This window comes from Somniosus microcephalus, chromosome 8 (genome assembly GCF_052327205.1).
Source record: "Somniosus microcephalus isolate GS21.2 chromosome 8, FLI_Smic_1.0, whole genome shotgun sequence".
Taxonomy (NCBI): domain Eukaryota; kingdom Metazoa; phylum Chordata; class Chondrichthyes; order Squaliformes; family Somniosidae; genus Somniosus; species Somniosus microcephalus.
In genome coordinates, this window is record NC_140994.1 from 13,527,238 (window position 1) to 13,554,590 (window position 27,353).

General features: G+C 45.1%; 1 protein-coding gene across 3 annotated transcripts in view; it reads left to right on the top strand.

Moving 5' to 3' along the window:
• The window catches only part of r3hcc1l (R3H domain and coiled-coil containing 1-like), a 202,330-nt gene that overhangs the window by 101,398 nt on the left and 73,579 nt on the right, over nt 1-27,353 (top strand). For all 3 annotated transcript variants that reach the window (XM_085994255.1, XM_085994254.1, XM_085994256.1), the window contains exon 2: nt 5,644-7,090. In XM_085994255.1, the coding sequence (XP_085850381.1) occupies nt 5,663-7,090 (1,428 nt within the window). In that variant the 5' untranslated portion in view covers nt 5,644-5,662. The remainder of the gene's footprint in view (nt 1-5,643; nt 7,091-27,353) is intronic.

Sequence of the window (27,353 nt, forward strand, 5' to 3'; positions counted from 1 at the left end):
AAAGGAATTTTGGGAGGCCTATTTCCTTCAGGATTATTCTTGTGCACCAAGTTGTCACTTGCAGAGTGTGATATCTTACAGAGAACAGTAAAAAGTTCAAGTGGATTTAATGGAGGTATATAAGGGAGATATATATTATATAATATATGCCTTTCAGCTTTATCAGGTGCCAAATTTGGGTCCGTGGGTAGCACTCCCGTCTCTGTCAGAAGCTTGTTGGTTCAAGTCCCACTCCAGAGACGTGAACACAAAATCTAGGCTGACACTCCAGTGGAGTGCTGCACTGTCGGAGATGCCATCTTTCGAATGAAGCGTTAAACCGAGGCCCCGTCTGCCCCCTCAGGTGGATGTAAAAGATCCCGTGGCACTATTTGAAGAAGAGCAGGGGAGTTCTCCCCGGTGTCCTGACCAATATTTATCCCTCAACCCACATCACTAAAAACAGATTATCTGGTTATTATCACGTTGCCGTTTGTGGGAGCTTGCTGTGCTCATTGTCTTTGTCTGCTGCGTTTCCTACATTATAACAGTGACTACATTTCAGAAGTACTTGATGGGATGTAAAGCACTTTTGGGATGTCCTGAGGTTGTGTAAAGCGCTATATAAATGCAATTTCTTTCTTTCATGTTCTGCAGATATCCCAAAGCATATCCCAGCCAGTGAATTACATTTCAAGGTATAGCTTCTGTTTCTGTAGGTAAATGCGACAACCGTTTTTCACATAGCAGGGACCCACAAACAGCAAATGTGATGCATGACCTGTTGGTCTCTTTTGGTGGTGGTAACTAAAGGATGAATTTTTGTCCATGATCCCCAAAGAATTCCCTGCTTGTTGAAAAAGTAACGGAATCTTTGACATACACTTGAACAGGCAGACAGGCCCTCGGTTTAAGGTCTCTTCGGAAAGACGGCACCTCTGACAATGTAGCACTCCCTCAGTACAGGAAACTTTTTTTAATCCGGGACCGACATGGTGCTGGTTCATCAAAAATACCGGATAACCGAAAGCTATAGTGAAAGATACGGAGCTGAGAGCTCCGTATAAAGCAACAAACCCTGTTGCTTAGCAACAGGTTCAGAACAATGGCCACAAGTTCCAAGCGTCGCTGTAGCTTAGCAACAGCTGCAGCCACACCCTTGCACAGCAACAGATCGAGGAAGGCAAGTAATAAAACTTACCTGAACCTACTCCTGAATTTTGCCGGTTAACCGAGATTTCCGGTTATTTAGGTGCCGGTAAATCGAGAGTTTCCTGTACTGCACTGAAATGTCTGTCTTAATATATTTTCTCTCATGGATTTGAACCCACAACCTTCTGACTCGAGAGGCGAGTGTTACCGTTGAGCCAAGCTGACACTTCGAAAAGCTTTTAAAATGGGGGAGAAATATAGGAAGCAAGTGCTGGGGCAGAGAAGCAATTCTGATAGTACATTAACTGACTTTTTGAGGCAGGAAAATCATGCAAAGCCTAAATTAAGCGATCCATCAGGGCCGTGACTTAGATAAATGGTAAATTAATTAAGAAGCAAGTGTGTGAAAACCAGTTAAGGAATCGAATTCGCATCGCTCCATTACACCCTTCACTAAGCTAAACCTGTGCACAGGTTGATCAAAGTACTTTCAAGGTAGCATTATAAGCCAGTATTTGGGTCCACATTACTGTTTTCTGTTTTTGAGCAATCAATAACTCTTCCCATCTATGTGAAATTCTAAATGGAAAAACACATGAAACAAATGCAATTCAATTGAGTTTTACATTGTTTGGGGGATAAAAATGAAATAGCAAAACAAACACAATTGAACTTAAACCACAATTACATTGTGGACGGTGGGCCAAAGGAGTGCCGCACTGCAGTCAAACCAATTGTTGATCTGATTATTACCTCCATCTGTAACTGATACCAAGCTGGAAATTAACTGCTCCAGGCTAGCCAGGGCTAAGTCATAGTGCCATTATACAGGAAATTCTCATTTAAACGGCACGAATTCTCTATTAACCGGCAAAATTTTCACTCCGAAAACAACACCTCAATAACCGGCAATGTTGCCGAGTCCGAGTCTCCCGCGGTGGCCGAGTTAGTCAGTGGGGGTAGTTCTCCAAACTGCCACTACTTGGCTTCTTGGCGCTGTCGGAAGTCGGAACACCTCAATACCCCTGTAACAGGAGTCTGACTCTCCCGCGCTGCCGGTAGTCTCTTCTGATCTGCCATTTTACAGGGGTACTGTGCGTCTCCCACGCTGCTGGTAGTCATTGCATTGCATTACCCTCAACGGGCAGTACTGTACTTAATCAAGCATCATCCACCATCCATTTAACACAACATTCTGTAGGGGAGTACCCAATTACTGTATACTGTACATTTCTTGATTTTTTAAATTTTTCTTTGTTTAAAAATAGCCTCGGTAGATAACCCTCGCCGTCATCCGGAATTTTTGATCAACCGGCAACACGACGGTCCCATCGGTGCCAGATAACAAAGAGTTTCCTGTACTTTGCTTTTGTGGGGAGTCCTGCTTATGGGGTGACACACTTTTTTTAATATGCTGGTCAAGTCATACTCACCGCTTCAGTGAGCATATTGTGGAAAATTTCACCCCAGCTCCCACTGAAATCCTGGCAGGCAACAATACGGAGCGATGTTGCTTTAAATCTTGAATTTCAGCGCAGTGTGAGGATTTAGAGAGGCGGGGCGGGGGAAGAATATGAATGGCAGTGCATTTGGAGTTTAGGAGGAGCAAAGGAGCACTGCCCACATTATCAAAAAATAGAGCGAGACTAGAAAGATTGTGAAAGGGAGAGAAAGATTTTGAAGTAAGAGCCAACAGACATTTTAGTATCCAGCGCAGGAGTGCGAGAAAGGTGCTGGAAGAGCTTTCCCAGATACGAAAGTAGTGTTCAAATATTGGACTCTATAAAGAATTTAAAACGTGTATAGTATTTACTTTTTTTTCTACAAAGCGTGATACAGTATGAATTTTGAGCTGATGTCGAGGTGCTGAGGAATGTGCTTAAATCTATTTGGAGTGTATATGAAGAGAGGTCTTTCTCCCAAGAAAATCGCCACATATCTCAGAGCAGATTGGGAGTTCCACACAGTAGAAAAATGCGTTTACAATGCAACAGATGTTTTAAATCCCTGTGAAGCAGTTGTAGCCAGCGGTGATCTGGAGATAAAATGGGGAACAGGAGTGCTGTGCTGCTACCTTCCTCACTCTTTTTTCTGCTTTTACCTCCATAATTGGTGTTTAAGGGTCCCAAGTTGACGCAGGGTTTGGGAGGCTTCAGCACCGCCACCTTTTATACAGCGTTTCTAATGTAGCAAAACGTTCTAAGGTGCTTTATAGATCGGGGTTGGACTTAAGCAAGAGAGAGGGTGCTGTCAAACAGGTAGGATTTAAGGAGGATTTTGAAAGTGTGGAAAGATGCAGCAAGACCAAAAAGGCTTAGGGAGGGAGTTCCAAAGTGCGATGAATGGAGGGAAGAGCGTAGGATACGGATAGGGACTTGGGACTCTCGGAGATTGCAAAGGTAGCCAGCAGCGAGGCCCTGGAGAGACTTGAAGATGGTGAAAAGGATTGTGAAGCCTGGTTTTCAATGACCTTGGGTACTAGCTCATAGTTACATCTTGCATCGAATTTACAGCACAAAAACAGGCCATTCAGCCCAACTGGTCTATGCCAGCACACGATCCTCCTCCCACCCTACTTCATCTAACCCTATTGCATGTTCTTCTATTCCTTTTTCCCTCATGTACTTGTCTAGCTTCCCCTTAAAGGCGCCTATACTATTCGCCTCAACTACTCCTTGTGGTAGCGAGTTCCACATTCTCACCACTCTCTGGGTAAAGAAATTTCTCCTGAATTCATTATTGGATTTATTCGTGACTATCTTATATTTATGTCCCCTAGTTTTGGACTCCCCACAAGTAGAAACATCTTGTTCCGGTAATCATTAAGCATGGGTTTGATGCAGGATGAAGTCCTCTCCATGCTGCCCAACAGTTTACCTCAGAAGAGCCCTCTCTCTCCACTGCACGAGCCTCACAGTCCCAATTCCTATGTGACCCATTTTGAGCTGTTGTCTCGAGGTTTATTTTAGCATATAGGTACAGGAAACTTGGCGATATCCGGCACCGACGGGACCGAGCTGCTGCCGATCTATCAAAACTTCCGGATAGACCAGCGCTAATGTTGAAGGATACGGAGGTTTTCATCTCCGTATCTGACAACAAACACTGTTGCTTAGCAACAGCTTGTAAACACTCGGCCTGTACCTTGGAAGCGTCTCTGAAGCTGTTGCTAAGCTACAGAGGCGCTTTCCAGAGCCTGACTGTTTTTATAAAAAAAAAATGTTAGGAGAAGAAAAAAAAACCTAACTAAACCGGTTGCTGATTTCTGCCGTTAGATCGAGGTTTCCAGACGTACAACCTCCGGATAAACCGAAGTTTCCTGTATCTGTTACAATTTGGGGGGGGGGGGGGGAAATCATTTTTAAATTGTGTGTGATGCTCTTAATTCATTGTAATGAAATCTGTTTGTCTTGCCTGTATTTGTTTTTGCACTCATGTATATTACCCTCCCCCACACGGTGTATAGTTTCACTTCCTCTTTCCTGACTCATTCCTGCGAGCCAGTCAGTGTGTTGAGATGTTAGCTCTGATCTTAGTGATTAAAAGCCAACTTGTTAAAGTTTATAACTTCTAGTTTTGTGGTTATTGAAGGCACATCATTCATCATCTCAATTCCTCCCACCACAGCAACCTATACGGTGACAGACCTGCACCCACTATTACTTCACCCTGAAAATTCTCCATCTGGAGTTTAGCAGGGCACAACTTGCAGTTGTTCTCCTGGTTGTTTTTTTACGGTTCAAGTGGTTGCTGCTTGAGAATTTCTTGTCGTTACACTTTTCTGAACTCCCAATGGCTACACTAAGATGCATCTTTATTTTTTTTTACTATTATTCGTTCATGGGATGTGGACATTGCTGGCAAGGCCCTTTTATGGTAGATTGTCTGACTGCCCTACAGTGAGAGAGGCTGACATGGCTATTCTTTTGCTCTTTTTTTCAACCCTGCCCGTGAATTTTATTTTATTTTAACACCTGCCTTTCAAGCTGAAGATGTTCAATTGTATGTGATGGTCTTTGAGGGAGACCAGCGTGAAAACACAGGAAGAAAATAACTCCACTACCGAAAGGAACTACTTCGATTAAGGCAAAGGTTACCATATTTAACCACTGCAAGAGTAATGATGATTTATTCAACTTGACAGAACAGATAATTAATTTGCACTGGCAACTCTCTTATTTTCGGTAGCTATTGCAGTACAGGTAGACTATCCTTTATCCGAAAACCTCGGGACCAGCCGTGTTTCGGTTTTCGGAAAATTTCAGATTTCAGAAGGTATTTTATAAGACTGGGAAATTTGTCAGGGGTCGGCGTCGGCGAGGGGGTCGGCATCGGCGGGGGGGGCGGGGGTCGGCGTTGTGCGCACGACTTACGCTGAACGAAAAAACTTTCGGTTTTTAGAGGTTTTCGGTTTTCGGAAGTTCGGATAAAGGATAGTCTACCTGTATATTATTGTTAATGGACAGCAGTAAAGTGGATTGAGCTTTTGACTCTTATCTGATTGTGTTTCAGATAAGGGAAGAAAAACTCTATGGAGCAGGAACATGACAAGAGCAAGCCACGGTCAAAGAGGCCAGACAAAGCTCTGTACATTCCCAGAGCTCGTCGACATTTGAGAGTGGAGCAGCAGCCAGACTGTGGCCCCAAACAAGCTGGAGAAGATACTCCTGTAGCCCGAAAGGCGCTCGCAAATATAATAGATGCGACAGAAAAGAGCGAGACGAGTGCCGCTCTCGAGGTATTTGCTTGCAATGACTTGGGAGTGCCCCATGAGCAGATGCACGCAGAAGCCAACTTGCCTCAGCGGAAAGAAAGCAAACGAGAGCACAGCAACAAAGATTTGGAAAGAAGGTTGAATTTGGATAAAAGGAGGCAAACCGTGAACTCTGTACGAGAGAGGTGGTCAGGTGAAGGAAACAAATTGGAATCGAAGCACTTAAAAGAAAAGAAGACGACCCAGCAGAAATGTAGGACAGGATCAAACAGTAGTAAATTGCACAGTAGTGAGAAAGAACCGGTGCATAAAGAGGCAATGTCAGAAAAATGTAATAATATTGATGTAGCAGAAAACTGTTTACTTGAAGTTACCAGTTCGATAGCTGAGAGTAATGGAGAAGCTACGAAATCCAGTTACACAGAAATCCAAGCTCATGCACAACAGATTACACCAGATACATCTAATGATGAACAGTCAGAGCGCAGAAATAATGGCAGACCCAATAATGTAGATTCAATAGCAAGAGATCATGAGACTGATGTAAACAAATCTCTCTCGCCAGATGCTGCCTCTCCGTTGAACAGAAGTTGTGATTCTGACAATTTTCTTCACTTAAATGAACTGGTATCCTCTAAATTAGCCAGCTGTAAATGCTCAGATGCTGTGAGACATACTGTATTAGACTGTTCAAAAGGTGTAAATGAGGCACAACAGATGGAAAGAAGTAGTAGACAATATATGTGCACTGAACCATCTGAAGTAAATAGTTCTTACAAGACCTTCGCTGAAGTGAGCGATGCGACAGAGCATGAAACTAGGATAGATAATGACTCTTTTTTACAGGGAACCGAGAGTGCGCCTCTAAAAGGGAACAATGCTACTCTACCCACCACTTCATCTGGAAATGTAGTTTGCTCAGATTCCCCGAGTTCCAACTTTGTTGCCCTTTCAGTCATGCAAGAAGCGCAGCAAGCAACAGAAGAGGCTGGGCCCGTAAAAGATGACAGCGACGTTACCGCGGACTTGACGGGCAGTCAACCAGTCGGCGCGGCGGCGAATGCTGAAATTGGTGCCGTTTTGCAAAGTGTCGACCAAATCTCACTGGATTTGGGCCAACTAACCACTGGTGCAGAAGAATCGGAGTGTGCTGAAAGACCTATTCCCGAAGAACCTGAGGATGACTCTTGGGATGCCCTTTTCAATGATGACGGAGATTGCTTGGACCCTCATCTCCTAGAAGAGGTAAAGGAAACTTTAAAAAAAAAAAATTCTTCTGAAATATGATCGGCTGGTGATTGGTAAAATAACTTCCTAATTGTATTTTTGTATCTCGTGCAGGAATTTTTGATTATATTTCCATATGCACTTCCAGAAAACTTAACTTTGATGGAAGATCATATGATGCTATGTTCATGATTTTTTTAAATATTTGTTCTTGGGATATGGGTAATGTTGGCAAGGCCACATTTATTGTCCACCCCTAGTTACCCTGAAGAGGTAATGGTGGGCTTTTGTGAACTGTTGCAGCTCTTGTGCTGAAGTTGCTTCCAAGGTGGTGGTCGGTAGGGAATTTCAGGTTTATAACCTGGTGACAATGAAGGAACATCAGTATGTGTTCAACTCAGGATGGTGTGTGACGTGCAGAGGCACTTGGAGATAATGCCATTCCCATGATCTCGCTGCTCTTGCCTATCTTGCCGGTGGAGGTAACCGAGGTGGAAGGTGCTGTAGAAGTAAGCTTGGTGGGTTGCTGCAGAGCATCCAGTAGACAGTACATACTGCGGTCACAGTGTAGCCATGGTAGAGGGGGTGGATATTGAGCCCTGTGGCAGGAGCACTAATCGAGCAAACTGCTTTGTCTTGGATGGTGTTGAACGTCTTGAGTGTTGTTGTGGTTGCACCTACCCTTCTTCTTCTTGGAGAGTATTCCATCCCACTCCTGAGTTTAACTTTGTAGATGGTGGCGAGGCATTGAGGGGTCCAGATGTAAACCACTCATTGGAATGTACCCTGCCTCTGCCCTTGTAGCCAAGCAGTTGATGTGGCTGGTCCAATTAAGCTTCTAGTCAACGGTGATCCGCCAGGATATTGATGAGATGGGATGTCGGGTGATACCATTGAAGGTCAGGGGAAGGTTGGTTGGGCTGTTTCTTGTTCAAGATGGTCGTTACCTAACACTTCTATAGATCCTGGAACAGTTCCCATGGATTGGAGGGTAGCTAATGTTACCCCACTATTCAAAAAAGGTGGTAGAGAGAAAACGGGGCATTATAGACCGGTAAGCCTGACATCGGTAGTGGGGAAAATGCTAGAGTCCATTATAAAAGATGTAATAGCAGAGCACTTGGAAAACAGTGACAGGATTGGACAAAGTCAACATGGATTTACAAAAGGTAAATCGTGTTTGACTAATCTACTGGAATTTTTTGAGGATGTAACTGGTAGAATAGATATGGGCGAGCCAGTAGATGTGGTGTATTTGGACTTTCAGAAGGCTTTCGATAAGGTCCCGCATAAGAGATTAGCATGTAAAGTTAAAGCACATGGGATTGGGGGCAAGGTACTGACTTGGATAGAGAACTGGCCGGCAGACAGGAAGCAAAGAGTTGGAACAAAAGGCTCTTTTTCCGAGTGGCAGGCAGTGACTAGTGGGGTACCGCAGGGATTGATGCTAGGACCCCAGCTATTCACAATATATATTAATGATCTAGACGAGGGAACTAGATGTAATATCTCCAAGTCTGCAGACGACACAAAGCTGGGTGGGCGTGTGTGCTGTGAGGAGGATGCCGAGAAACTCCAGTATGATTTGGACAGGTTGGGTGATTGGGCAGATGCAGTATAATGTGGATAAATGTGAGGTTATCCACTTTGGTGGCAAAAATAGGAAGGCAGATTATTATCTGAACGGCAATAGATTGGGAGAAGGGGAAGTGCAACGAGACCTGGGTGTCCTTGTGCACCAGTCGCTGAAGGTAAGCATGCAGGTGCAGCAGGCGGTTAAGAAGGCAAATGGTATGTTGGCCTTCGTAGCGAGAGGATTCGAGTACAGGAACAAGGATGTCTTGCTGCAGTTGTACAGGGCCTTGGTGAGACCACACCTTGAGTATTGTGTGCAGTTTTGGTCGCCTTATCTGAGGAAGGATGTTCTTGCCATGGAGAGAGTGCAGCGAAGATTCACCAAACTGATATCTGGGATGGCACGAATGATATATGAGGAGAGATTGGGTCGATTGGGCTTATACTCGCTGGAGTTTAGAAGAATGAGAGGGGATCTCATTGAAACGTATAAAATTCTAACAGTACTAGACAGACTAGATGCAGGAAGGATGTTCCCGATGGCGGGGGAGTCCAGAACCAGGGGTCACAGACTAAAGATAAGGGGTAAGCCATTTAGGACTGAGATGAGGAGGAATTTCTTCACCCAGAGAGTGGTGAACCTGTGGAATTCTCTACCACACAAGGCAGTTGAGGCCAATTTATTAAATATATTCAAGAAGGAGTTAGATATATTTCTTTAGGCTAAAGGGATCAAGGGATATGGGGAGAAGGCAGGGACAGGGTACTGAATTTGGATGATCAGCCATGATCTCATTAAATGGCGGAGCAGGCTCGAGGGGCCGAATGGCCTACTCCTGCTCCTATCTTCTATGTTTCTACTTCTGGGGAAGGAATGTATCTGCCACTTGCCAGCCCAAGCCTGGATGTTGTCCACAACCTTCTGTAGGCCTGGCATTGGCTGCTTCAAATTATGAACAAATTTTTTTTTTTTGAAACTGCAAAGAAATTAAAAAGATTTGGTGACCTGGGGGTGTTTGTGCACAAATCTTTGAAGACGGCAGGAGAGGTCAACAAAGCACAGTCCTGAAACGTTAACTCTGTTTCTCTCTCCACGGATGCTGCCTGGCCTGCTGAGTGCTTCCAGCATTTTCTGTTGTTATTTCAGATTTCCAGCATCCGCAGTATTTTGCTATTGAGTTAATAAAGCATATGGGATCCTGGGATTTATAAATAGAGGCATAGACTACAAAAGCCAGGAGGTTATGTTAAACTTTTATAAAACACTAGTTTGGCCCCAGCTGGAGTATTGTGTCCAATTCTGGGCTCCGCACATTAGGAAGGATGTGAAGGCTTTGGAGAGGGTGCAGAGGAGATTTACTAGAGTTGTTCCAGGGATGAGAGATTACAGTTACCTGGATAGACTGGGTTGTTCTCCTTAGAGCAGAGAAGGCTAAGAGGAGATTTGATAGAGGTGTTTAAAATCATGACTGGTTTAGAGAGAGTAAATAAAGAGAAACCGTTTCCAATGGCTGAAGGGTCGATAACCAGAGGGCCCAGATTTAAGGTGATTGGCAAAAGAACCAGCGGCGATATGAGGAAAAACGTTTTTACACAACGAGTGGTTAGGATTTGGAATGCGCTGCCTGAGAGTGATGGATACAGATTCAATAGTAGCCTTCAAAAGGGAATTGGAGAAATACTTGAAGGAGAAAAAATTGCAGGGATATGGGGAAAGAGCGGGGGAGTGGGACTGACTGGATTGCTCTTCGAAAGAGCCGGCGCAGACTCGATGGGCCGAATGGCCTCCTCCTGCGCTGTACTATTCTAGGATTCTATATGCAAAGATGATCTCAGTGAGACAGTGAAAAAGTATCAAAAGACCCAAAACAGCAACAACTTGTATTTATATAGCGCCTTTAACGCAGCAAAATGTCCCACGGCAAAAAGCGCAAACTAATAGCTCAGCAAGATGGTGAAAAGGCAGAGGATATTTTTAAAGCTCCAAAATTGGCAGGAATAAAATGAAAAGTAGATAATATCATAAAATCATGGAAGAGTACAGCACAGGAGAAATGGTTACGAAATTGGTGTGAAATTGCTCAAGTCAGTGTTCAGAACAAAAGGCTTCAGAGTGTCCGTGACTCAGAATCACAAGATAATTACGGATGAGGACGGCCATTCAGCTCATCTTCGTTCACCCATCCAGAGTCACACTGAAGTGTCTCTATTTCAGCATCCAATTGGTACTTAAATGAATCCAGGGTTTTCGCCTCCACTACTCTTATCAGTCCGCTCCATGTGTGGATCACTCTCTGTAATTACCTTCCTGATATCAGTCCTCCATTTATCTTCAACCAGTTTGAACCTGTTGCCCCCATGTCCTGTTCTTGCAACTTAATTTGAAGGGATTTACCTTTTCCATACCATGTACAGTACTATCTTGTAGCCCTTCAGAAGATCACCTCTCGGAAACCTTCTTTTGAGGCTAAAGGGCCTAAGTTTCTTAAACATTTCCTTATAGCTGAGAACCATTAAGACGAAGGATTAGCCCTGGTTTAAAGCGATAAATTCAAGCCCCTCACACCATCACCAGTCTCGTAGCATGAATTAAGTGCAATCTAACAAGACAGAAAATTAATTCACTCAAACACTTGTTCTAAAAAGAGGGAGGAACAATAAAGACTTAATATTTTTCTATAAAAGGGTAGCCTAATGGACTAAGCAGGATATCCTCAGCATGAACTCAGGGCAGCAGGCAGAATGCCAGCAGATGGAGTTCAGGTACCTCCAGACGTCAGGAAAGTTCCAACACAAAATTAAAAATTCCGACAACCAATCGCAATTCCATCCATTTAAAAAAAACCACAATTAACCAGAGGCCTTAGCAATGACTAGTTGGGTGGCAAAATTAACCTGGCGCATTTTCTCTCAAGGTAATCTGTCCACCCTCAATTTAATGTCTATGCTCACTGCAGCAAGGATGTCCGTGCAGCAAGCATTCCTAGTTCAATAATAAAATAGGCTAGATACAGAGCAAAGATTCTCGTGATCATTCCCGTTAATGTGCTTTAACTCCAACTTCAGGGGACTTCCCCTATCTGAACCAATGTCAATTTTCTTGCTTCCATTTTGCACGCCAGCTATCTGATGGAAGTTGCCATTTTCTGCCACACTCTCAGAAGTTTTGAGTGTGGGCCCACAATCATTTGGAATGGGGATTAAACGCCCCAAATTCATTATACAGTACGGAGAGCCTTCGCATTCAACAGCGAGAGAAGGAGACTTTCATTTCATAAACCCGGGCTTAATCTGAATCTATGTTCCAGCATAATCTAAACCCCGTGCTACATAAGAACAGAAGAATTAGGCCCCCTCGAACCTGCTCCGCCATTCAATATTTCTTAAGGCTAAAGGGATCAAGGGATATGGGGAGAAAGCAGGGACAGGGTACTGAGTTTGGATGATCAGCCATGATCTCATTGAATGGCGGAGCAGGCTCGAGGGGCCGAATGGCCTACTCCTGCTCCTATCTTCTATGTTTCTATCATGGCTGATCTTCGACCTCAACTCCACTTTCCTGCCCGATCCCCATATCCCTTGATTCCCCTAGAATCCAAAAATCTATCGATCTCAGCCTTGAATATACTCAACGAGCACATCTTCAACGCAAGAGGATATGTAAAATAATATTCTCAATTCGCTGTCTTCTAACCTCGTGCATCAGACCACCACAACCAGGTTACTACATTTAAATACTGTGCAACCGCCATAGCCCCCAGATATGCCTCGTACCTTTCTGTCTTCATTGATTTCACAGGTCCTTTGGAAATGAAATGCTTCTTGTCGTCACAACTGATCCCCAGCCTAGACTGAGAGTTTTCAGAACTCTTAATGTCTAGCCACTGTCGAGATTCCCCCGGAGAACACAGCAACTTTCCCAAGGCCTTATCAGCCCAACTCTTGACCAGGGATAATTGACATATGGGACACAGTGATTCCAGAGCGGCTGGGGCTGGGGAATCTTGAATAGTGATATGGGAATGGATGACTATTGTGCAGTTTTTGTTAATTGTTTTGAGGATAACTAAACATTTATACAGAAAGTCCCCACTGAAGATTAAATGGTCTATGTAAAATAGAGGCTCACAGGCTGGATGGCCTTTGCTTTCTTATATATTTAAAACTAGGATTTTCAGACATAATCCTACTGCCTCGGTCCAATTAAAGCTCTTTAGAATGCAAAGTGGTAATTGCTCAGTCTATAATTTTCAACTGATCCAATTAGCTGCCCTCTCTACTCTCTGTCATACCATCTCGTTATATTGAGTACGCACATTTTTTTTAAAGCAGGTCTGATAGGGTGGAGTAATCTGTTTGTTAAAATGGAATCTTCTGGTTCCCTTTTACAGGAAACTCTCTTTACCGGCACCTAAAAAATAACCGGAAATCTCTCTTAACCGGCAAAATTCAGGAGTAGGTTCAGGTAAGTTTTACTTCATATTAGTGGCCGTGTAACCGGGGTTCCTGGATCTGTGGCCGTGTAACCGGGACTCCTGCACCTGTTGCCATGCAACAGGGACGCCTGGATCTGTGGCCGTGTACGGGGCTCTCATACCTTAGTAAGTATACCTCTCTGTAATCCGGACTTTTTGATCAACCGGCACCACGCCGGTCCCGTCGGTGCCGGATAAAAAGAGAGATTCCTGTAATAGGTTTAAGGCATGCTGCAAATACAACAGCTTACCTTTCTATATTGTTCATCACATGCGGAATAGTTAGGGTTGCCAACCCTGGTGTCTCCAGGAATTGAAGATTGATCTTCAAGATGCTGCTGTGAACAACTTGGGAGAAACATCATGGGAACATTCAAAAAAATTGCGTTTTTTTTGTTTTGCATTTTCTTTGAATACTTTGTTTATTAGCTACAAAAATATAGGAGTTGGGGGTGGGAGGCGGTGGGGGAATGCCTGTTTGGCAGTCAAGAATCATCGAATTGAGTCAGGAAGAGTCTGTCCGCTTTCCATTTGGCATGGGAAGGCGGTGTGCCATGGGGATGGACGTGTAGGGCGGCCAATGGCAGGAGCGTGGGGGTCGGGGCAGTGCTGTAATGAAACCCTCAGGAATGCAGCCAACCAGAGCTGGCAACCCAGGAACAGTGCCCTGGAAGACATTACAGGCCAGAGGAGAGAAATGGTGGTGGCGGGGGGGGGGGGGGGCAAGGGCAAGGGCAGAGGTCAAAGGCACAGTCAAAGAGAGAGAGGTTTTAAATCGACTTTTAAAAGCCATGGGGAAGATGTTGAGGTCGAGACGTTTAGAGAGGGGACGGGACAGGAGCACAGTGATGGGGGATGTACACGAGGAATAGCTAAAGGAAGGCACAATGTACGCCACCGAATCACCTCTCCCACATTAAAACAGCGGTGATGACGACATTGCGCTGCACATTTATCATGTTGTCTTGCAGTGATGTTAGTGGCAACTTTCTTGATCCGCAACTTTTGTTCCTACGGCTCTAACTAAGTTAGAATGCTCCATCAGTTCTGCCGTGTGTCAAAATGATAGATTCATTTTATGATGCACCTTTCAAGCGGTTTCTGGCTGTAATTTTCATTCTAGTGTACATATTCAAAGCCAACGCACAAGATGACAGTTTGATGGTAAAATATTGAAACTTGATTCTTCTTTGCACTGTAAAACATTCGAAGACATCTTTCTGAAGTGATACAAGTGCAAGTTGTTGATCAGGTTGGACAATATCTCTAATTTCTTTTTCCTTTTCTGTTGCTTCGGAAAGGACTTCGATCCCTGCTTGTGTATTCACCAAACTCACGGTCGCACGGGCGTTTTGTGAAGCAAAGATATCTTGCTTCTTGAAGGCCTACACAGAGGAGTGTGTTTTCAATCTGAAGCTTGTTTAAGTACTGAACACATGCACAGGGCTGGTCATAATGGACGAGCAATTGTTTTGATGAGAGAATTTGGTAGTTAACAAAGAACTTTGGTGCAGTTCATGCACAGAGTGCTAGTTCTGAAGAACCTGTATTGAAGAAAGAGGAAAAAAAATTGCATGCATATAGCACCTTTCATGACCCCAGGACATCCCAAAGTGCTGCACAGCCAGTGAAGTATTTTTGAAGTGTAGTCACTGTTGTAATGCAGGGAAACACAGCAGCCAATTTGCGCACAGCAAGCTCCCACAAATGGCAATGAGATAAATTTCCACCTAACCTGTTTTTGATGCTGTTTTTTGAGTGATAAATGTTGGGCAGGACACCCGGAGAACTTCCGTGCTCTTTTTTGAATAGTACCATGTCCACCTGAGCGAGCAGACTGGATCTTGGTTTAGTGTCTTATCCGAAAGACAGAACTCCCGACAGTGCAGCGTTCCCTCAGTACTGCACTGAGGTGTCAGCCTAGGTTATGTGCTCAAGTCTTTGGAGTGGGGCTTGCACCCACAACCTTCTGACTCAGGCGAGAGTGCTGCTCACTGAGCCAAGGCTGACACTTAAGACACATTAAAGGGGCAGAATACCTTTCCGTATTGTTGCACAATCCTAAACGTCACAAACTCAGAAATCCATACACTTATCCATACACAAATCCAGAAACTGGTGTGTCTCAGTTGCCTCCTTAAAACTGTTTTTTTGGAGACAGCAGGGAGGCTAATTTTTGTAAAACTCTCGCTAATGTCACTTGAACGGTGCTTCACGGTCTAACACTGGGAGAAATCCTACACTAAATCGGTGTTCGTGAGAGATGGGACGAATATTGGGAACTAAAAAATGACCAGTTAATTTCACAATGCCGCATCTTCCACCTGTCACTGCGATCAAACCCAGGTACCAAAGAGGGCAGCCAGCAATGATCTGTTTCTGCTCCAGTCTTTGGTTCCATTTTGCCATCGGAATGGCTATTCATGGTGCCCACTGTCTTGATTCATTTTGACCAAGGATCAGCAGTTCTTGGACATTTTCACAGAACGTGCACCTCTGAAACCTACGATCGTGCTCTGTAGCCTCTCTCAACCTTCAGTTTGATGTGGATTCAGCACGGATCTGCCTCCCGCCTCTCTTCTCTTCCCCCCCCCCCCCCCCCCCCAAATGTTACATAGAAACATAGAAGATAGGAGCAGGAGTAGGCCGTTCGGCCCTTCGAGCCTGCTCCGCCATTCAATGCGATCATGGCTGATCATCCAAATTCAGTACCCTGTCCCTGCCTTCTCCCCATATCCCTTGATCCCTTTAGCCTTAAGAAATGTATCCAACTCTCTTGAATATATTTAATGAACTGGCCTCAAGTCTCTTCTGTGGCAGAGAATTCCACAGGTTCACCACTCTCTGGGTGAAGAAATTCTTCCTCATTTCAGTCCTAAATGGTTTACCCCTTAGCCTTAAACTATGACCCCTGGTTCTGGACTCCCCGGCCATCAGAAACATCCTTCCTGCATCTAGTCTGTCCAGGCCTGACAGAATTTTATAGGTTTCGATGAGATCCCCTCTCAATCTTCTAAACTCCAGTGAGTATAAGCCCAATCGACACAATCTCTCCTCATACGTCATTCCTGCCATCCCAGGTATCAGCCTGGTAAATCTTCGCTGCACTCCTTCCATGGCAAGAACGTCCTTCCTCAGGTAAGGCGACCAAAACTGCACACAATACTCAAGGTGTGGTCTCACCAAGGCCCTGTACAACTGTAGCAAGACATCCTTGTTCCAGTACTCGAACCCTCTTGCTACGAAGGCCCTGATGGCTAACATCCTAGGGTCTTGAGGGAAGTGGCGGTAGGGATTGTGGATGCATTGGTAATAATTTTCCAAAACTCCCTGGAATCAGCAAAGGTCCCGGCAGACTGAAAAACTGCTAATGTAATGCCCTTATTTAAAAAGGGCAGTAGACAGAAGGCTGGAAACTATAGACCGGTTAGCCTAACATCTGTGGTAGGTAAAATATTGCAGTCCATTATTAAGGAGACAGTAACAGGACATTTGGATAATCATAATTTAATAGGACAAAGTCAGCATGGTTTTATGAAGGGGAAGTCATGTTTGACAAATTTGCTGGAGTTCTTTGAGGAAGTAACATATAGGGTGGATAAAGGGGAACCAGTGGACGTAGTGTATTTAGACTTCCAAAAGGCATTTGACAAGGTGCCACACAAAAGATTATTGCTTAAGATAAAAAATCACGGGATTGGGGGTAATATTCTGGCATGGATAGAGGATTGGCTATCTAACAGAAGGCAGAGAGTTGGGATAAATGGTTCATTCTCGGACTGGCAATCAGTAACTAGTGCTGTTCCGCAGGGGTCAGTGCTGGGTCCCCAACTCTTTACAATCTATATTAACGATTTGGAGGAGGGGACCGAGTGTAACATATCAAAGTTTGCAGATGATACTAAGATGGGAGGGAAAGTAGTGAGTGAGGAGGACGTAAAAAACCTGCAAGGGGACATAGACAGGCTAAGTAAGTGGGCAGAGATTTGGCAGATGGAATACAATACTGGAAAGTGTGAGGTTATGCACTTTGGCAGGAAAAATCGTAGAGCAAGTTATTATCTTAATGGCAAGAAACTGGAAAGTACTGAAGTACAAAGGGATCTGGGCGTCCTGGTGCACGAAACTCAAAAGGTTAGTATGCAGGTGCAGCAAGTGATTAAGAAGGCCAATGGAATGTTGGCTTTCATTGCTAGGGGGATAGAATATAAAAATAGAGAGGTATTGCTTCAGTTGTACAAGGTATTCGTGAGACCGCACCTGGAATACTGCATACAGTTTTGGTGTCCATACTTAAGAAAAGACATACTTGCTCTCGAGTCAGTACAAAGAAGGTTCACTCGGTTAATCCCGGGGATGAGGGGATGGACATATGAGGAGAGGTTGAGTAGATTGGGACTCTACTCATTGGAGTTCAGAAGAATGAGAGGCAATCTTATTGAAACATATAAGATTGTGAAGGGGTTGGATCGGGTGGATGCGGGGAGGATGTTCCCGATGATGGGTGAAACTAGAACTAGGGGGCATAGTCTTAGAATAAGGGGCTGCTCTTTCAAAACTGAGATGAGGAGGAACTACTTCACTCAGAGGGTGGTAGGTCCATGGAATATGCTGCCCCAAAAAGCTGTAGAAGCTACATCATTACATAAATTTAAAACAGAAATAGACAGTTTCCTAGAAGTAAAGGGAATTAAGGGTTACGGGGAGCGGGCAGGAATTTGGACATGAGTCTAGGTTCGGATCGGACATGGCCCTGTGGGTAGCGGAGTGGGCCCAGGGGCCATGTAGCCTGATCCTGCTCCTATTTCGTGTGTCTAATTCTGTTAGATTCAGGAGATGGTTCAGTGATAGTAGATTGGCGGTTAGGATCAGATCAGCCATGATCTTATTGAATGGCGGAGCAGGCTCGAGGGGCCGATTGGCCTACTCCTGCTCCTATTTCTTATGTTCTTATGTAACATACCATTTGCCTTCTTAACCACCTGCTGCACCTGCATGCTTACCTTCAGCGACTGGTGCACAAGAACACCCAGGTCTCTTTGCACTTCCCCTTCTCCCAATCTATTGCCATTCAAATAATAATCTGCCTTCCTGTTTTTGCCACCAAAGTGGATAACCTCACATTTATCCACATTATAGTGCATTTGCCATGTTTCTGCCCAATCACCCAACCTGTCCAAATCGTACTGGAGTTTCACGACATCCTCCTCACAGCTTACCCTCCCACCCAGCTTTGTGTCATCTGCAAATTTGGAGATATTACATCCAATTCCCTCGTCCAGATCATTAATATATATTGTGAACAGCTGGGGTCCTAGGACCGATCCTTGCGGTACCCCACTAGTCACTGCCTGCCACTCGGAAAACGACCTGTTTATTCCAACTCTTGCTTTCTGTCCGCCAACCAGTTCTCTATCCAAGTCAATACCTTGCCCCCAATCCCATGTACATAATTTTGCACGCTAATCTCTTATGTGGGACCTTATCGAAAGCCTTCTGAAAGTCCAAATATACCACATCCACTGGTTCTCCCTTATCTATTTTACCAGTTACATCCTCAAAAAATTCCAGTAGATTAGTCAAGCACGATTTACCTTTTGTAAATCCATGTTGACTTTGTCCGATCCTGTCACTGCTTTCCAAGTGCTCTGCTATTGCATCTTTTATAATGGACTCTAGCATTTTCCCCACTACCGATGTCAGGCTTACCGGTCTATAATTCCCTGCTTTTTCTCTACCGCCTTTTTTGAATTATTGCTTTTTCTGACCAATTTATATGTCCTCTCCTTGGATCTTATGCTATCCCTAATTTCCCTTGTTAGCCACGGTTGAGTCACCTTTTTTGTTTTATTTTTATGCCAAACTGGGATGAACAAATTCTGTTGCTCATCCATTCGGTCTTTGAATGTTTGCCATTGCCTATCCACTGTCAACCCTTTGAGTGCCATTCCCCAATCAATCCTACCCAACTTGCTCCTCAGATCATCGTAGTTTCCTTTATTTAAATTGAGGACCCTAGTCTCTGAGTCAACTACTTCATTCTCCATCTTAATGAAGAATTCGATCATATTATGATTGCTCCGACCCAAGGGGCCTCGTACAACAAGATTGCTAATTAATCCTTTCTCGTTACATAATACCCAGTCTAAGATGGCCTGATTTCTGGTTGGTTCCTCGACATATTGGTCCAGGAAACCATCCCGTAAACACTCCAGGAATTCCTTCTCCACAGTATTGTTACTAATTTGGTTGGCCCAATCTATATGTAGATTAAAGTCACCCATGATGACTGCTGTGCCCTTATTGCACGCTTCTTTAATTTCCCTTTTAATGCCATCCCCAACCTCCGCCTTACTGTTTGGAGGTCTATCTACCACTCCCACTAGCGTTTTTTTCCCCTTAGTATTCCTCAATTCTACCCATACAGATTCCACATCATCAGAGCTAATATCCTTCATTACAATTGTGTTAATCCCTTCTTTAACCAGTAATGCTACCCCACCTCCCTTTCCTTTTTGCCTATCTTTCCTGAATATCGCATACCCCTGAATGTTGAGTTCCCAGTCTTGGCCATCCTTGAGCCACGTTTCCGTAATCCCAACCAAATCATATTAATTTTTAAAAAAATCTTCTCTGTTTCTTCGTCTTGGAAATAATGGCCCAGAAATTCGGGTCGGGGGCTTCCCGCGGTTGCAAGTTTCTGACCTGCACTTACCTAGCGCGCCGGCCGTTGTGCTGTGGGCCCGCGTGGGATTCCGATCCTGGGCCTCCTCCAACTGCCGGCGCACAGTGCTTGCGTATCCCAGGGGTGCAGTTAGTTCGACACGTCCCCTGGGATCACGTGGGTCATGGAGAGCCAATGGTAGCAAGGAAATGCCCATTCTTAAAATTGACAGGAAGAGCTGTCAAAACCATAAATACTATACGCCCCAAAACATCACTAAAACTTCAAATAATTTTTTTTTTTAAATCACATTTTTAAGGTAACTATATATTACATAAAATAACTATTTTAAACAATAATTTAAATTTTTGAAAAAATTAATTACATTTTCTAACAGGGCTAAAAATAAACTTACCTTTCTTTAAAGTATTTAAAAGTAATAAACCTGTGGGGAAAAAATGTTTTAATTTTAATTAATTCACCACTTACCTTGTTAAAAGCAGGCCTTGCGCCTGCTTTTTAAAAGTGTAACTGCTGGAGACTTACCCTCCCGGAAAAACCTGCAAAAAAAATGTAAGTTCAATGCGCACGCGCTGCCTCTCCGGCGCACGCGTTCCACCTCTGAACCCCTTCTTTCAGGGGAACGGAAGTTCCGGTTTCCCGCGCATGCGCAGGGCATGCAGGAAACTGGCATTTCCATTGGGCCTACGGGTGAGTACCCCGTGCGTACTCACCCGTGGAGACCCGAATTTCTGGGCCATTGACTCCTGCTTCAAGTGGCAGTTCTTAATATGTGTGCCTGGGCAGGTAATTCAACCTTTGGGAATATATTGAGCCAATGATTGTTCTTGCTCTTCAACATTCACACACGCGTTTTAGAACATAGGAACTGGAGGAGGCCATTTAGCCCCTCGAGCCTGTTCCGTCATTCAATGAGATCATGGCTGATTTGTGACCCAACCCCATCTGGGCCTTTGGCCCATATCCCTCAATACCTTTGGTTAACAAAAACCTATCAATCTCAGATTTAAAATTAACAATTGCCGTTTGCGGGAGAGTTCCAAACCTCTACCACCGTTTGTGTGTAGGAGTGTTTCCTAATTTCACTCCTGAAAGATCTGGCTCTAATCTTTAGACTATGTCCCCTAGCCCTAGACTCCCCCAACCAGCGGAAATAGTTTCTCTCTTTCTACCCTATCAGTTCCCCTTTAATATCTTAAAAACTTCAATCAAATCAACCCTTAATCTTCTAAATTCCAGGGGATACAACCCTAATTTGTGTAATCTCTCCTCGTAATTTAACCCTTGGAGTCCAGGTACCATCTGGTAAATCTACGCTGCACCTGGGATGGCAGGAATGACGTATGAGGAGAGGTTGGGTCGATTGGGCTTATACTCGCTGGAGTTTAGAAGAATGAGAGGGGATCTCATTGAAACTTATAAAATTCTAACAGGACTAGACAGACTAGATGCAGGAAAGATGTTCCCGATGGCGGGAGAGTCCAGAACCAGGGGTCACAGTCTAAGGATAAGGGGTAAGCCATTTAGGACAGAGATGAGGAGGAATTTCTTCACCCAGAGAGTGGTGAACCTGTGGAATTCTCTACCACAGAAGGCAGTTGAGGCCAATTCATTAAATATATTCAAGAAGGAGTTAGATATATTTCTTGAGGCTAAAGAGATCAAGGGATATGGGGAGAAAGCAGGGACCGGGTACTGAATTTGGATGATCAGCCATGATTGCATTGAATGGCGGAGCACGCTTGAGGGGCCGAATGGCCTACTCCTGCTCCTATCTTCTATGTTTCTATGTTATGCACTCTCTCCAAGGCCAATATATCCTTCCTAAGGTGTGGTGCCCAGAACGGCTACCAGTGCTCCAGGTGTGGCCTAACCAGGGTTTTGTTTTCCAGCAAGTGTTCAGGTATGGGAAATCTTGCGTCATTTTTTCTTTTCCTTTTCCCCGTCACCCCTGTCCTTTACCCTGTGCCACGACTAAATTTAAACCCTTCCCCTTCTCCAGCGAACTCGCCGCAGACTGGGATTAAACCTGTAATCTTATTTGCACACCGGCCTCACTGAGCCATTGGGGAAGCTCTCATACGAAACACCTGAAAATAACAGATCTGAAAAGACCCACTGGTCTATCTAGCCTGTTCCATATAATTGCGATGCCTTGTGCATCATGACACTCCCTACCCACCCGGAGCCCTGGAATCTCCAGGGAGAGGCGAAAAACCCAGGCTAATTAGGGGAAAACAATCTAGAAAATACCTCCGACACCCTTAGGCAATCGAAACTAGTCGAGGATGTCGCACTGACCCTGGCTTGTATTACAGGATACCTAATTAAGGATTCATTAAGGAAAGCCAGCGTGGATTTGTTAAAGGCAAATTGTGTTTAACTAACTTGATTGAGTTTTTTGACGCGGTAACAGAAAAGGTTGATTAGGGCAATGCGGTTGATGTGATATTCTTCTTAGGCAGTCCCTCGGAACCGAGGATGACTTGCTTCCACATTAAAAATGAGTTCTCAGGTGACTGATGAGTCCAATGCGGGACCTACAGTCTCTGTCACAGGTGGGGCAGACGGTGGTTGAAGGGGCGGGTGGGTGGGGTGCTTGGGTTGACGTGCGCTCCTTGCGCTGCCTGCGCTTGGCTTCCGCTTGCTCCTGGCAAAGAGACTCGAGGTGTTCGGCGCCTTCCCGGATGCTTCTCCTCCACTTTGTGCAGTCTTGGGCCAGGGATTCCCAGGTGTCGGTGAGGATGTTGCACTTTTTCAAGGAGGCTTTGAGGGTGTCCTTGAAGCGTTTCCTCTGCCCACCTGGGGCTCCCTTGCCGTCTCGGAGCTCCGAGTAGAGCGCTTGTTTTGGGAGTCTCGTATCGGGCTTGCGGACGATGTGACCCGTCCATTGGAGCTGATCGAGCGTGATCAAAGCTTCGATGCTGGGGATGTTGGCCTGAGTGAGAACACTGACGTTGGTGCGCCTATCCTGCCAATGGATTTGCAGGATCTTGCGGAGGCAGCGTTGGTGGTACCTCTCCAGTACTTTGAGATGCCTGCTGCACATGGTCCATGTCTCTGAGGCATACAGAAGGGCGGGTATCACTGCTGCTCTGTAGACCATGAGCTTAGTGCCGGGTTTGAGGTCCTGGTCTTCAAACACTCTCTTCCTCAGGTGACTGAAGGCTGCACTGGCACTGAAGGCGGTGTTGGACTTCGTCATCGACGTCTGCTCTTGTTGACAGTAGGCTCCCTAGGTATGGAAAGTGGTCCACGTTATCCAAGGCCTTGTCGTGGATTTTGATAATCGGGGGGCAGTGCTGTGTGGCGGGGGCTGGTTGGTAGAGGACCTTTGTCTTACGGATGTTTAGTGTAAGGCCCATGCTCTCGTATGCTTCAGTGAAGATGTTGACGATGGTTTGGAGTTCGACCTCTGAGTGAGCGCAGACGCAAGCATTGTCTGCATACTGTAATTCGACGACAGAGAATGGGACGACCTTGGATCTGGAATGGAGGCGACGGAGGTTGAACAGTTTCCCGTTTGTTCTGTAAATTAGCTCCACTCCAGCGGGGAGCTTACTGAGGGTGAGATGGAACATTGCAGCAAGGAAGATGGAGAAGAGCGTTGGTGCGATGAGACAGCCTTGTTTGACCCCGGTCCGTACGTGAATTGGGTCTGTGGTGGAACCGTTAGTCAGGATTACGGCTTGCATGTCGTCGTGAAGCAGGCAGAGGATGGTGACAAACTTTTGAGGACAACTGAATTTGAGGAGGACACTCCATAATCCCTCACGGTTGACAGTGTCGAAGGCCTTTGTGAGATCAAAGAAGGCCATGTACAGCGATTGGTGCGGTTCCCTGCATTTCTCTTGTAATTGACGTGCGGTGAAGATCATGTCCATTGTGCCCCTTAGTAGGTGGAATCTGCATTGCGACTCTGGGAGGAGCTCTTCGCCCACTGTGAGAAGGCAATTGAGGAGGATTGTTGCGATGACTTTCCCTGTGGCAGACAGCAGAGAAACTCCACTGTAATTACCGCAATCGAACTTGAAGATGGTCACAATTACAGCGTCTCTGAGATCCCCTGGCATGCTCTCCTCCTTTCAGATAAGAGAAATGAGTTCATGAATTCGCGCCAGTAGTGCTTCTCCGACATGCTTTAGTGCCTCGGCAGGGATTCCATCTGCTCCTGAGGCCTTGTTGTTCTTCAGTTGTCGGATGGCCTTTTCAACCTCATGCCGGGCTGGGGTTGTACTGAGATGGTGGCGGGTAGTATGCTGTGGGATGAAGTTGAGGACACTCGCGTCGAAGACAGAGTCTCAGTTAAGGAGATCTTCGAAGTGCTCCTTCCAGCGGGCACTGACTGCCTCTCTGTCCTGATGTGATATACATGGACTTCCAAAAGACGTTTGATAAAGTGCCGCATACTAAGCTTGCCAGCAAAGTTGAAGCCCATGGAATAAAATGGACAGTGGCAGCATGGATACGGAATTGGCTAAGTGACAGGAAACAGAGAGTAGTGGTGTTTTTCCAGTGTTTTCTGTTATTTTGGATTTCCAGCATCCGCAGTATTTTGCTATCGTAGTAGTGGTGAACGGTTGTTTTTTGGACTGGAGGAAGGTATACAGTGGTGTTCCCCAGGGGTCGGTTCTAGGACCACCGCTTTTCTTGATATATATTAATGACTTAGCCTTGGGTGTACAGGGCACAGTTTCAAAATTTGCAGATAACACAAAACTTGGAAGTATAGTGAACAGTGAGGAGGATAGTGATAGACTTCAAGAAGACATAGGCTGGCGGAATGGGCGGACACGAGGCTGATGAAATTTAACGCAGAAAAGTGCGAAGTGATACATTTTGGTAGGAAGAATGAAGAGAAGCAAAATAAACTAAAGGGTACAATCCTAAAGGGGGTGCATGAACAGAGACACCTGGGGGTATATGTGCACAAATCGTTGAAGGTGGCAGGGCAGGTAGTGAAACTGATTAAAAAAGCTTACAGGATCCTGGGCTTCATAAATAGAGGCATAGAGTACAAATGCAAGGAAGTTATGATGGATGATCTTTATAAAACACTGGTTCACCCTCAACTGGAGTATTGTGTCCAATTCTGGGCACCGCACTTTAGGAAGGATGTGAGGGCCTTAGAGAGGGTGCAGAAAAGATTTACGAGAATGATTCCAGGGATGAGAGACTTCAGTTACGTGGATAGACTGGAGAAGCTGGGGTGGTTCTCCTTAGAGCAGAGAAGGTTGAGAGGAGATTTGATAGAGGTGTTCAAAATCATGAGGGGTCTGGACAGAGTAGAAAGAGAGAAACTGTTCCCATTGGCAGAAGGGTTGAGAACCAGAGGACACAGATTTAAGGTGATTGGCAGAAGAACCAAAGGCGACGCAAAAAAAACCTTTCTTACGCAGCGAGTGGTTATGATCTGGAATGCACTGCCTGAGAGGGTGGTGGAGACAGATTCAATCACAGCTTTCAAAAGGGAATTGGATAAGTGCCTGAAGGAAAAAGATTTGCAGGGCTACGGGAAAGGGCGGGGGAGTGGGACTAGCTGAAGCGCTCTTGTAGAGAGCCGGCACGGGCTTGACTGGCTGAATGGCCTCTTTCTGTGCTGTAACCATCTTTGCTTCTATGATTCTACCTCATGCAAGGTGATCTCCGCCCCAGCCAGAAACAAGTCCAGCTCCTCGCTTGCAGGAATTCAGTGAATCACTGTTCACCTCACAAGCTGGCAGCCTGTTCCACAGATCCACTATTCTCTGGGGAAACAAGAATTGTCTAATATCCAACCTAGTTCAACCCTTGCGTAGCTTGTAAGCATGATCCCTGGTCCTCCTTAACCGATCCAATTGAAATAATTGGTCTATAATGAACACAATCTAATAGCTTAATTATTTTATAAACCTCGATCAAATTTCCCCTGAGGCTATCCGTCTCACAAGTATACTTTGAGCCTATCTGGGTAACTAAGATGTTTTAAACTGGGAATTTAAGAAGAGGTTGGAAAAGTTCGGACTGTTCTCCCTGGAACAGAGAAGGTTAAGAGGTGACCTCATAGAGGTTTTCAAGATGAGAGGTTTTGATAGAGTAGAGAGAGAAAAACTATTCCATCTGGGGAGTGGGTCATTAAGCAGAGCTCATAGATTCAAAACCATTGGCAAAATATCTTGAGGGGAGATGAGGAGAAATGTTTTCACTCGGAGAGTTGTTGGGATCTGGAACGCTCGACCTGAAAAGGTGGTGGAAGCTGATCCCATCAATAATTTTAAAAGGGAGTTGGACAGGTGCTGGAGGATGAGGCTACGGACAAAAAAAGGAGATATCGGACTAAGCACGATTGATCGTTCAAAGAGCCGGCACAGGCACGACGGGCCGAATGGCCTCCTTCTGTGCTGTGAGTTTCTGTGATTCTATGAATTAATCTTGCGGCCCTCCTCTGCACCCTTAGCAAAGCCTCAATATCTCCCACCATGTGGGGAGACCAAAACTGGACACCGTATTCTAACTGAGGCCTAACCAAGGTCTTGTACAAGGACAAAATGGTTTGCTTTATTTAGTAGTGAATTGTCCTGTGAATACAGCCGAGAACTTTGTTTGCTTTAGCTATAGCTTCACGCCACCGGTCATGACCCTTGAGAAAGTGATGCACTATAACGCCCTCTTTCTTTCACCACTGGCTTCAATTCTGTTCCCTCTAGGGTGCATGAATACTTAGCATTAGACCTGCCCACTAACACAACACTGCAGTTTTCTAAGTTAAACATCATTTACCAAACACGGGCCCATTCCTCCAACACAACGAGATCAGCTTGCAGTCGCAGAGCATCCTCTACAGTCCTCACATACCTTGGTGTCATCCACAAACTTGCAGATCATTTTCCTAACACCTAAGAACATAAGAAATAGGAGCAGGAGTCGGCCATTTGGCCCTTCGAGCCTGCTCCGCCATTCAATAAAATCATGGCTGACCGCCTACCTCAACTCCACCTTCCAGCACCTATCCCCATATCCTATGAGTCCCTTAATATCCAAAAATCTATCGATCTCAGCCTTAAATATACTCAACGACTGAGCATCCACAGCCCTCTGGGGGAGAGAATTCCAAAGATTCAGAACTCTCCGAGTGAAGAAATTTATCATCTCAGTCCTAAATGGCCGATCCCTTATTCTGTGATTGTGCCCCCTGGTTCTAGACTCCCCAGCCAGGGGAAATGTCCTCCCTGCATCTACCCTGTCAAGCCCTGTAAGAATTTTATGTTTCAGTGAGACATCTAGGTCATTAATGAAAATAGTAAATAGCAAAGGTCCTGCGGGACACCGTTGGTATCTGGCCGCCAAGCAGAGACAACAACTTTCTGCCTGCAGGCATTCAACCAATTCTCAAACCACTGCAGCAGATTACCATTAATCCCGCAAGATTCTATCTTGTAGAGAAGCCTCTTGCGAGGTACCTTATTAAAAGCTTTCTGAAATTCCAGGTAGACAATGCTTACCGTGTTACCCTCATCCACTAACCTGGTGACTTCGTCAACAAAAATTATAGCAAATTCATGAGACA